This window comes from Impatiens glandulifera, chromosome 1, assembly GCF_907164915.1.
Source record: "Impatiens glandulifera chromosome 1, dImpGla2.1, whole genome shotgun sequence".
NCBI classification, from domain to species: Eukaryota; Viridiplantae; Streptophyta; class Magnoliopsida; order Ericales; family Balsaminaceae; genus Impatiens; species Impatiens glandulifera.
The window spans coordinates 134,484,862-134,498,028 of NC_061862.1; the positions used below are offsets into that span (position 1 = coordinate 134,484,862).

The window sequence follows — 13,167 nt, forward strand, 5'->3', positions numbered from 1 at the left end:
CGGTTAGTTGCTTTCTTGCTTTACTATGTGTTAATTAAGAGAGAGTTATAATCAAAGAATTGTATTAGCTGAGTGATATTCTTCATCATATTGTAAGTTGAACAGAGTCTGTTATGTTCAACAGTGAGCTATTCGTGCAAACTGTATTTGATTCAAAGTATATTATAGTGAATCCTTCCGGTGGTTGGAAGAAGGGGTGATGTAGGAGAGTTTGCTTCGAACATCCATAAACAAACTGTTGTGTTGTTCATTTCTATCATCTTCTCATTCTTGATCATAAGCTTCAAACCTAAGTAAACATTTCCGCACTTTATTTTATTTCAAATGTTTACAAGGGTTTGCGTAGAATAGAAAGTGAATCAAATCCCTAATAAGATTTCTTTCAAACCGTCTTTCATAAGCCTTCATCAATCGCCAGACCCCGTCTCTATTGATAAAGTCGATCCTATCAAAAAATAATAATTTCAAATTAAGAATATTTTTATATTTTGGTAATGAAATGTATCTAGATTTTGGTAATAAATAATCCTTTTAAAATGGTTAATATTAGTTATTATTTTAATGTATAATGTTATTTAACAAGTATTTTCATGTTGTTATTATTATATCAAATTAAAATAATAATTAATATTATTGTTTAACAAAAATTAATTAAATTATTTTAAAAAATATATATTATTAAATTATAATGTTAAAATAAAATAGAAAATTAAATAATAAAAATATTTGATAAAATTAAATTTATAAGATAAAATACATCCAATTAAAATATTAACTTTACAAGTTATTAAAAAATTATAACATTTATTTGTTAATACAAAATTATGTTGTAATATAATAACTAAGTTAAATATAAAAAAAATGAGGGAGAAAATGATTTATATATAATCCTATTTAGTTTGTTTGTTTAAGAGTTAGACCAATTGTTTGAAAAATATCAAAATTTATTTAATACTTTCATTTCATATTTTTTTTTTCATAGATTAGAAGATAGTAGGTGAATTTATTAATTTGTAAAAAAAAATATTAAATAATATAAATATACCTAATATTTAGGTATATTTAGGTATACTATAATATATATAAATATTGTAAAACATGCATAAATATAAATCCAAAATATTAAAAAAATGAAAAAAGTATATATTTATAGTAAAAGTATAAAATACATCTAAGTCTTAAGATTTAAAATTATTGAAAAAATATAATATTTATTTGTTTATACAAAATTATGTATTTTAATCACTAATTTAATAACTAAGATAAAAATGAAAGATCGGAGAGAAAATTAATTGTTATCCTATTTAATTAGTTGTTGTCCTGTTAAATTAGTTTGATTCCTTTAACCATTACCAAATTGTTTGAAAATATCAAAATTTATTTAATGGTTAGGTTTGATAGGTTGGAGAATCTTAGATGAATTTATTGTGTTTGTAAACAAATATTATTAAATAATATAAGAATTCTTAAATTTAGGTATATTTGACCCAAACCCATTGAATTCGGGTTAAAACCGGCTCAAGCCCGTGTATTTGACCCGATTCGTGACTAGGACACCTTCCTAAGGGCCTGTTTGTTTGGGAATTTAATTTCTAATTATTTTTTAACAATCAGAGGCCATAAACTATTAAAAATTCCGAAAATATAAAACGATTTCAAAATATTTTTAGAATATTTTTATAAAAATTACTTTGATAAAGGCTTGTTTAAATTTATTTTTAAATTATAATGTGTTAAACTGATATTTTTGAAGTGTTTCTTGAATAATTTTCGACATCAATCGCATGTATGAACATTTAAATATTATTTTATAATTTTAAATAAAAGAAAAATACATATATATGTCTACGAGCCGAAAAATAATTACCCAAAGAGTAATTGGGCAAAATTTAGGACTTCCTCAAATAAAGATATATAAGGTAATCAATATCATCAAATTATTACTATTTAGCATCTGTAAAATAAATATTATAGATACATATTATTTTCAAATGATAAAAACCTTTTATTTTTTAATCGACAATATCACAATATTGACTTGAGAGTTGAGATTTTAATTTATGTATCTAGTTAACAAAACTTAATATTTATAAAGATAATAAATTTATTAAAAACAATTTGTAATGTCAACGTGTAATTATCTAAAATGAATACACCTAGATTCTACCATCCAAATAAATTACTAGAGGGAATCCATATAGTTTACTGAGACTCTCAGTTTTTAAATAAACAAATAACAAACATATCTACCCTCTTTATTTTATTTTTTATTTTATTGTTGTGAATTTGAAAAAACTCTTTATGATAAATATAATTATCTTAAATCTTTTAAGGTCTTAAAATATTTTTTCTTAAATTAGGTTGATTTCATCTTTCTCTTATATTAGATTATTGATTCTTTGTAGAACATTATTATTTTCAATATCAACCTTTTTTTCTTAAGATGTTTTATTTTTATTAGATTTGTTGTTGGTTTACAATAAAGTCAATATTTATAATTCATTTTGGGTTATTGGCTATTAGTAAATCTTTAGAATTGATTTATTTGCCAAGTCTTATTACATGTTTTTTAAACTTTTTTTTTTTTTTTCTTTTTTTTTTTTTTGTTCTTTTTGAGTTTTAATGAGGTGTCTATAATTACTAGCAAAAAAAAAGTTCTATATATTTATATATACATATTTTATTTTCTTATGGTAATATATGAACGAATATCTTTAGCTGCATTATTAAATTTAGAAAAGTAAAATATTTATTAATAATTCTATATTATTATTTTTTAGATGGTCTATACAGTCTTTTAGAGTTACAACATTAGAATTAGTTTATTGTCATGCATTTTCTTTAAAGTATCTTTTAAATATTATTGAGATATTAAGATGGCAAGTTCAGAAAATTGTTCGATAATTTACTAGCTAGCTCAAAATACTCACTCTCAATTTACATTCTAGGAATATCGGATCTTTCGTCCGATTAAATTGTTCTAGGAGAAGGAGGAAAGGTTAAAGAGGTCCTTCAAAATGTTCAAATTCTGGATGGAAAATAAAAGATTCACGAATATTCTTGAAAGTGTCTGTTCTGAACAAATTAGGAGTTCTAATATGTACAGAGTTTCTGAGAAACTAAGGCTCGTCAAGAATCATCTCCAAAGCTTCGACAAGAAAAAGTTCAGCAATATCTCCAACAGGGTTCTAGTTGCAAGGGAGAAACTGGATTAGGTTTAGAAGAGATTATTAAAGGAGGACAGCGATGAACAACTCAATGATGAAGAGATGGATTCACTTGAAAACTTCAGGAAGCTGAGTCTCCTTGAAGAGAACTTTGTTAGACAGAAGTTAAGACAGTATTGGTTCTCACTAGGGGATAAAAATACGGCTTTCTTCTATAGAAAATGTAAGGCCAGAAACAAGAGAAACAATGTGTACATGCTAAAGAACGACGACGGAGAGTACGTTCAGGGTCAGAAAGGTGTGCATGATCTGGCTATTAAGTTCTATAAACAACTAATGGGTACTAGAAAGAAACATCAAAGTCACCTGAATACCCTGTATCAGATTATCGACAGAAAAATCTTTGTTGAAGACAGTCACAAGTTAATAAGGGTTGTCACAAGAGTTGAGGTTAAAGAGGCTCTATTTAGTATCAATACGAACAAGAGCCTGGGTCCGGATGGGTTCAATGCATAGTTCTTCAAGGACAATTGGTCAGTTGTGGGTAATGATGTTACTAACGAGGTTTTGGAGTTTTTCAAGAACAAGAAGATGTTGAAGCAATAGAATATGGCTATCATGACCTCGATCCCCAAAACTATAGTGCCCGAGAAAGTACAAGATTTCAGACCAATTTTCTGTTGCAATGTAGTTTATAAAATCATTTCTAAACGTTTTAAAAATGTCATAGGAAAAATTATAAATCTTAATTAGTCTGCATTCATCCTTGGTAGAATAATTTCCCATAATATTCTTCTCATGCACAGCCTTCTCAAAGGCTATGGGGAAAAGAAAATAACCCCGAGAGTGACTTTTAAAATAGACATCAAGAAATCTTTCGAATCTATTAGATTGGAAGCTATTCGAGATTTTCTGGTTATTTATGCTTTTCCTATAATTTGTATTGATTGGATTATGCAATGCGTTTCTTCAACCTGTTTTGTTGTTAGCGTCAATGGAGTCCACAGAGGTTACTTCAAGGGTGAAAACGGGGTTATCTCTAACCTTTTTAATTTCTGACTCATTAAATTATATATACCAATATAACTCCTTATCATCAACTAAAACCCTTTTACTCATTTAAGGTTACATACTAATAAAATGAAAAAGAAATGCATACTAATAATGCGAGAAACTTACCCATTATGATTACTTAAGCTCCTATGTAGTATTGAACTAATAAGTGTTCTAGGACTTTCTTTTCCGGTCAAATTGTCAGGTACAAAAATGATATTTTCATATTATAATAAGTTGTGGGTAATGATGTTACTGACTGGGTTATGGAGTTTTTCAAGAACAGGAAAATGCTGGAGCAATGGAATACGATTGTCTTAACCTTAATCCTCAAAACTTCGGTGTTCGAGAAAGTACAAGATTTTAGACCAATTTCTAGTTACAATGTGGTTTATAAAACAATTTCAAAATTAATTTCTAAATGTTTTAAAAATGTCATAGAAAAATTATAAATCTTAATCAATCTGGATTCATCCCCGGTAGACACAACTTCCCATAATATCCTCATGTAGAGCTTTCTCAAAGGCTACAGAAAAAGAAAATATCCCCGAGAGTGACTTTCAAAATAGACATAAAAAAAGCTTTCTACTCTATTAGATGGGAAGTTATTCAGGATTTTTTGGTTTTTTCTATTTTTTCTATGATTTTTATTGATTGGATTATGCAATGGATTTCTTTAACCTATTTTATTGTTAGCGTCAATGTAGTCCACATACGCTACTTCAAGGGTGAAAAAGGGATGAGGTAAGGGGACCTTCTCTCTTTTTACCTTTTTGTAGCTATCATGGCGATATTTGAGAGCATCTTCGCAATGTTCTGAAAGAGTCGTCCATACATCTTTCACCATTTCTGTGAGGTAGAGGAGGTAACTCATTTATGCTTTGCTGACGATTTGTTCATCCTAGCGCACGCTGATGTTGATTCCATTAAAACTATTAGGGCTGCACTAACGTTTTTTTCTTAGGTTACAGGTCTTACTATTAATGAAAGTAAAAGTGTAGCATTTTACGGAGGCGTGAACGACGAAACAAATGAAATCTTCAACATCATGGGCATAGCGGAAGACAATTTTCTGTAAGGTATTTAGGGATTCTGTTAACCGCGAAACAGATTGAGATATCACACTGCAAGCCACTAATTGAAAAGGTAAAAAACACAATATTTGGCTGGGCAGTGAAGAAACTTTCTTATGCAAGGAGGATTGAGCTTATCAAGAGTATAGTCATGGGCATAGTTGGTTACTAGGCGCAACAGATGGTCATTCTGAAGAAAGTAATGAAGGAGCTTGATACACTGATGAGGAACTTTATTTGGGGCAGTAGCGGAATAGGAGGAAAGAAAGTCAAATGGACTGCTCTCTGCAAACCAAAGGAGGAGGGAGGCATCGGCCTTAAGATGTGTCGAGTGGAATAAAACTCTAACCTTCAAGCATCTGTGGGCATTGGAACGCAACCAAGAATCACTATGGATTAAATGGGTACACACGAGATTTATGAAACACGAAACCAGTATCTGGACTTGCAGAATCAACGAAGGTATGACTTAGTCTTTGAAGAAAATTCTTAAACTGAGAAACGATATTGCAGATCTTTACGACATTCGGCTAGGGGACGGGAAATGCACTTTGTTATGGCACGACTCCTCGTTCGAAAACAACCAATCATTCATAAGGAAGAGTTCAAAAATACTCGCATTAGAAGGGACTCTGCAGTGGCGAAAATCAGAGACATTAAAGACGGGAATTGGAACTCGCTCTTGAGAAGAGCTCAAGAGAGACAGAGAATACTGGATCACATAAGCATCATACAACTCTACGACAGACCCGACGTTCATGAGTGGAAAGCAGAGAATAATGGGAAGTTGGTTTCAAAGAGAATATGGGAGGCAACTCGGAAAAAAGCACAGAAAGTAGAATGGGCTCCTCTTGTATGGTCAACCAAGATCATTCTGAGACGCCAGTTCATCATATGGCTTGTCTTCTGGGAAAGACTCAGCACTCGAAACCACATCAGCAAGTATATGAGTGTCCCCGACGTGAGTTGTCTTTAATGCAACGGAAACGAATAAACTATTAATCATTTGTTTGGGAGCTGCACTATCGCATCGAAACTTTGTGATAGATTTGCAAAGAGTCTGGAGCTTTTCAGTTTCTCGAAGAATGGAAAGAAATCAAAGATGTAGCAATGCTCAAAGCCAAAGAAAACAGATTCACAACAAACGTATTCAAGTGCAACTTTGGAGTAGTGATATACAATATCTAGCAGGAGCAGAATGCAAGAGTTTATTGCAGAACCCGCAAGAGCATCGAAGAGCTATGGAGAGATATCGTCTCAAATTGCGGCGCCCTCGCGGTAACATGGAGGAGAATTCTAAACACGGAGCATAATTGGAACATATGCAGAAGTTGGAATCCACCTTTTACGGAAATCATTAGAATTGAAAGCATTATAATGAGATAATACATTTACGTTCTTTGCTTTTTAACTTTTATTCAGAAACGGTTATGAACTCAAAATCGTTTTAGGCCTGTCTAGAATGATCCCTTAAAACTCGTTATTTTTTTCCTTTTTTTAGAATTTTTAATGAAATGACGTTAAGTCGTTTTTCTAAAAAAAACCCTTAAATTCTCTTTTATGTCTTAATTATTATTATTATACTTGAAATTTATGTTGCCTCTAAAAAAAAATTAGTGATGAATAGAAGTTAATAAAATAAATAGAAGATGTTGAATGATGATCATTAATTATTAACGAAATTCTAGAATCTATAGGTTAACATTTAATAATGGATGAACTTAAATTTTATCATCAAATCTTAGGAGCATGACGTGATGTTATTAATTGATTTCTTCTTGTGTTCAATTTTATTTCTATGCATGGTGAGTGTAGAAAATGTAATTTTCTATGTCCTTATTTTTCTTGATACAAAATATCATAACATAAACATTTTTGTGGACACTATTGGTCGGGTCTCCAAACTTGATTGTAACAAATAATTTATGCTCATTTGGTTCTCGTGATCTTTCTCAAAGAAGTTTGGATTGAAATTATTTTTTTAATTGATTTTATAATCTATTCTTACGTCATTAGTTAACTGAAAATTAAAGATTTTTATTATGAGAAAATTTTTCTTTTTCAGCAAATATATCAAAAGATAAATCCATTAATAACAATAAAATTGGTAAAACATTTTTTTATTCATAAATTCTTATTATCTAGAAGAATTTTACACTACATGACATCTTATGGTCATTAACATTTAAATGTTGGTTCAAATGATGAAGCACTACAAATTTTGAGGACGGATGATCCCGCAAACCAACAATTCGACTCATTTACACTGACATAACGGATGGTACATTATGGTGTATGGATTCAATAATTTGTAGTCAAATGTTATTATATATATAAATATATTTACGTTTTAACATGTATTTTAATAATTAAAACAAGACATTAAGATTTAGGTTAATGAGTGATTCAAAAAATGCAACACCCCTTTGAAAAATAACCTCTTTATTTTTCTTTTTTCTTTTCTTTCATGATGAAAACTTTTTCATCTTCTTTAGAGGTCTTTAAATGCAAGTCAACCATGTGGTAGGAGGCAGTTCAAGCTCATCCTATATATATGTACTTTAACCATAATTATAGCCTACTTGCATTTTTCAACCCAAGTCACTTTTTCCTGAAATCCTTATAGAACTTGGGTTAATTTCTGCATATATAAGTATAACTCCAACATTTTGATACTTCATTCTCAACTCATGCTTTCTTTTGTTTGGGTAAACGAACTCTGAGGTTTTTTCACCAACCAACTATCATGACTACTTCTTACTCAACTTGGGTTTTTAACTTAATAATTAGGTCAACAATTCTACCTCTTCTCCTCTTTCATGCTTCTTCTCGAGCAGATAAAGGTATAACTAGCTACTTAATACACTTTTCTTACCATTTACATGTTAATTTATATTTTTTTATCATTAATATCATGAACCCTAAAGTTGTTTGATCTTCTCTTGAAAATGGTTGTTTGATCAATATTTTCTATTTTCCAGGATGTTTTTTTATAACATTTTAATCTCTTGATCTGTTAATTTTTTCTTTCATTATTGTATGCAAGAAGAATGCATAGTTTATAGAGATTGTGTTCTAACCAAGTTATGTTTTCAAATTTAAATAAAACTTTTTAGGTTAAAATCATGTAATGACACAATTTATTTATTTATCGATTTATATATAGCTCCATATTACACATTCGCCAAAGACGCAACAAGTGCGCCTCCAGCTGCATTCTATGACTACATCATTATCGGCGGAGGTACCGCCGGTTGTGCACTCGCGGCCACCCTCTCCGAAGGGGCCAACGTTCTCCTTCTCGAAAGAGGAGAAATGCCCTACGGAATCCCATCCATTAACCACGTAGAATCGTTCGCCAACACACTAGACAACGTTTCCTCGACTTCTCCATCCCAAAGTTTTATCTCCACCGACGGAGTAAGAAACACCCGAGCACGAGTCCTGGGTGGTGGGACGTGTCTCAACGCAGGCTTCTACACCCGAGCGAACCCCGAGTTCTTGAACCGGGTAGGGTGGGAACCACTGTTGGTGAAAGAATCATATGAGTGGACTGAGAGGAAGTTGGTATTCGAACCGTCGATTCTGCAGTGGCAGTCGGCGGTTCGTGATGGGCTCTTGGAAGCCGGAGTAGAGCCTTATAATGGTTTCACTTACGAACATATAATCGGAACTAAAGTTGGGGGGACAATTTTCGATCAAAATGGTAGACGTCACTCGGCCGCGAATTTATTGGAGTATGCCGATCCTCATAGGCTTACCCTTCATTTCAATGCAAATGTTCATCAAATCTTGTTCAATGAAAATGGTAATTATTTTAAATGGTAATTATTTTTTCTTGCATTGTTAATATAAAAATGTAATTAATTTCAGGGAAGATAAATCCAATGAGCTATGGTGTTCTATACAAGGACTCTAGAGGAAACATTCACAAGGCTTTACTCAATAAAGGGGTCATGAATGAAATCATCTTATCAGCTGGGGCTTTAGGGAGTCCACAATTGTTAATGTTAAGTGGGATCGGGCCTAAAGCACATCTCATGGACCATGGGATCAAAGTCATATTGGACTCGCCATTGGTCGGGGAAGGAATGTCCGACAACCCGACAAACATGATAGTTGTTCCTTCCCCTCGTCCGGTTGAAGTGTCCCTCGTACAAATTGTGGGTATCACCCCGTTTGGTAGCTTTATCGAATCAGCTAGTGGGGAACAGTTTGGAGTCAAACTTCCTAACCTAAACGATTATATTGCACTAATGAATCGCGTAAGTGACTAAGAATTATCGGCTTGAGTTTATCTATGTCAACTACCTTATCTATTATTTTTTTCTTTAGACGGATCAAACTACAACTATCTTGCCTCAGGCTTCGAAATCTGGAATCATACTTGAGAAGATTAATGGGCCTTTATCGACGGGTCATTTGGAGTTAGAATCAACTAATGCATATCTTAATCCAAAAGTAACATTCAATTATTTCAAAGAGCCACAAGACTTAGAAAAGTGTGTGAAGGGGTTGCAAACCATAATTCGAGTACTCGAGTCGAAAGCCATGTCTAGTTTTCGTTATCCATTCGTGACGGTTCAAGCCTTATTCGATATGATGTTAACCCTACCCGTGAACCTTCGACCTAAACACCTCTCCTCTAGATTCTCTTTGGAACAATTTTGCAAAGATACGGTTACAACCCTTTGGCATTATCACGGAGGTTGTCAAGTAGGAAAAGTGGTTGATCGTGATTACAAAGTTATCGGAGTCAATGGTTTGCGAGTCATTGATGGCTCTACTTTTTTAGAGTCCCCCGGAACCAATCCTCAAGCTACTGTCATGATGATGGGAAGGTGAATATTGTCATTTGTGTGGAAATATTTTCAAATTGATCAATTATTTTCTTACTCAATTCAAAATTTGTTGATATTTTATTTATTTATTTATTTGGTAGGTATATGGGACAGAAAATCTTGAATGGGAGGCAAGCTAAGAAATAAAAGAGGAAGGCTGGTTACTTTCTTGATCTCTAGTATCTTTATATTTTCTTTCTATTAATAAGATTCGGAGTTCGTCGACTTGAGGATCATTCATATAGAAGTTACTTTATCAAAAGAATGCTATAATATTTGGATTTCAGAAAGTGATCAAAATATAGAAGAGTTATTATATGTTCCTTTTTAATATTGTTCATTCTTTCTTCAATTTTCTTTTACATTTTACATGAAGAATGTTAAGACAATAACTTAATTAACCTCTTAATTAATTTTGTTTTTTTTTTCATGTTTTTCAATGATAGTAAAGGGAGACTAAAAAAAGATTAATGGGCTCTTAAGTAAATTATAAATGTTATTTAAAATAAGTTTCTTTTTTTCAATTATTGAAAATATGTTTCTTGATTTTGAATCTATAATTCACTCAATTTGCAGAAAAAAAATACTTTTACATTTCTTGAAGCCTGTCATAACATTGTTTTCTAAATTACACTAAAGTAGACTAACAATTGGCATCACATGGGATTAGCTCTATATTTATTCATTAAAATACAAATTCTACATTTCTTTTAATACTAATATCTTTTAATAATGTTCTAATTTTTGTAATTAATTATAACATTTGGTAGATATATTATTTGAACGAGAATAGGGGACTTACTTGTTGATTTTCCTGATGGAGCGGCATGGCGACTGTCTTTATCCTCACTGGATTTCGGACTGTTTCCTCCTTGCTGCTCCCCCGTCGGTTTGGATGATTCGTCGAGTTAAAAGATTGGTTTACTTTGATAATCTCCGGGATGCAGAAAGCAATCAGCAATTTTTTCTTTGGATTCTTCCTCCATTCGTGCGATGTCGGTTTTTAAGTCTTCCCTTAATTTTTAACTCTTTCCACCACTTTCTTTTCAACCTCGGTTGGTTCCCCTCGGGTCTCTTCCAGTGCTCTGGTTAGAGCTTGTAGTCTAGCGTGTTCGTCGACCAGCTTTCCTTTTGCCAAGATCAATGGAAGAAATCGGATTTCGCCAGATTGAATACCTCGTCTTCCATGGCAACCATTTTCAATCAATGCTCATTTTTGGTGTAGTTAGGGAGCATGTGCATGAATTTAACATCACTTCTGATTTTGCACCAATGGTAGTAAGGGCGGGATATTTCTTCGGCCGCCTCCTCCAACTGTTGGAGAATTTGTTGAAACATTTCCTCACTTTTTGTTGAGAAACCGGAACAACAGGATCCGGTATGTTAGCATGTTGTCCCAACTCCTTGTGGGGCGGATTCTGATCATGTCCGGTTAGAGGAGTTTCCTCAGGAACCGAACCGGTAGAACTCTTTTCTGAAGTATTTCCTCCTTTTACCGGAGGATCTATCATCTCTTCGTCTTCTTTTCTTTCGGCCTTTTCTTTGGTCTTGTCATCTTCAGTTATCCGGTTGACATCATCTGTTTGATCGGTTTCGGAGAGCTTGCTTGTCACCTCGGTTTCTATGACCCGGTTGACATCATCTATAATTTTATTAATTTAGTCTGAAGTCCTCTCAAGGACTTCTTCATTCACATTCTTGGCCTGCTGGATTGGAGAGACTCTGGATTTAGAGTTATGAGATGGAGTTGGGGTACTTACCGTATGTACAGGTGCCCCTTTGTGTGTAGATTTGCCGGATTTGCTTGCCGATGATTCTGTCGGTCTTGAGTATATAGTTGTTTCGGGTGCTTCCTTCTCTTTTTCTAGAGAAGAGTGAACTGAAACTGGAATCACCACATTGATTAGAATCGCTGTTATGACCGGATCAGATGGTCGGGGCTGAGCCAAATCAGATGGATTGGGAGAAGGAGTCTTCTCGGAGTTATAAGACTCGCTAGCCGCTTTCTTCTCAACCGACTTTCTCTTCTTAGCCGCTTTCTTGAATCTCGGCTCCTTACCTTCACTTCGGTTTCTTTGTCCTTAGGCTCATCTTCTTTAGGGCCTTTGTCTTTTGGGACCTTTGGTTCGGCCTCTTTAGGAGCTTTGGCCCTTGGAGCTCTATCCTTGGCCGGTTTTTCAGTCCTGGCCTTGACATTCTCAGAATTCATGATTTTAGAGTTTGAGAGAGGTGTACCTTATACGATTGAGATTTGTAAATGTTTAAGAATTTTCCCGATTTGCATGGCGTAAGCTTGAACCCGATCCTTGGTTCCTACAACCACTTCACATAGTTGCTCGAAAAGTACCCCGACCTAGTCGATTTTGTCACTTCGGACTATACCAATCATCATCTCAAACTTTAGCCGGGTCATGTTGTCAAAATTTCCTCCTTTTCTTTGTAGGGATTTGGAGATAATGCCCAGCAGGCACCTAAACTCCGGTTTCAGTTTACTCTTCTTGCTGGTGTGATCCACCAGGTTGGCTGGATCATTTGATATAACTAGCCGAGCTTCCGCAGTATCGGCTTCAGATAAACCGGTTTGAAAATCGCGACCCTCGCTTGGTAGTTGAAGAGCCTCAGCAAATGTTGCTTTGGTAATGTAGAAAGTTGTACCGCAAACATATTTTATCAATTTGAATACTTTCCTGTTGGCCTTAAGATCTTCGATATTTGAGTGGGACGGAAAGGATGCTTCATGCGATCTTAGCCGATCCGGCTAGGAGAGTAATACCGATTTTCTTGATTGTCCGGATTTCTTTGAGACAGAGTTTTGAGACTGGTAAAGTTCTTTGTCCGGTTTAAAATTAACTTACTTAATTTTTCTAACATTCTTAATCACAATCAAATGTGTTTGTTGCTGAAAATCGGGGAAAACATGATAGTAGAGGTAAGAAAGATAAGTCGAGACATAAGAGTTAGAACAAGTCTAAATCTAAATACAAGCCAATTGAATGTTACCATTGTGGTAAAAGTGGACACATGAAGAAGAAC

General features: G+C 33.3%; 1 protein-coding gene across 1 annotated transcript; it reads left to right on the forward strand.

The window, feature by feature from the left end:
* Positions 1-5,837: 5,837 nt before the first annotated feature.
* Positions 5,838-10,307, forward strand: LOC124944063 (protein HOTHEAD-like). Its single transcript, XM_047484525.1, has 7 exons — positions 5,838-6,254; positions 6,341-6,439; positions 6,485-6,623; positions 8,460-9,101; positions 9,167-9,558; positions 9,629-10,134; positions 10,236-10,307. Exons 1-7 carry the CDS (start codon positions 5,838-5,840, stop codon positions 10,279-10,281), a joined length of 2,241 nt encoding a protein of 746 aa, XP_047340481.1. The 3' UTR covers positions 10,282-10,307.
* Positions 10,308-13,167: the final 2,860 nt, after the last annotated feature.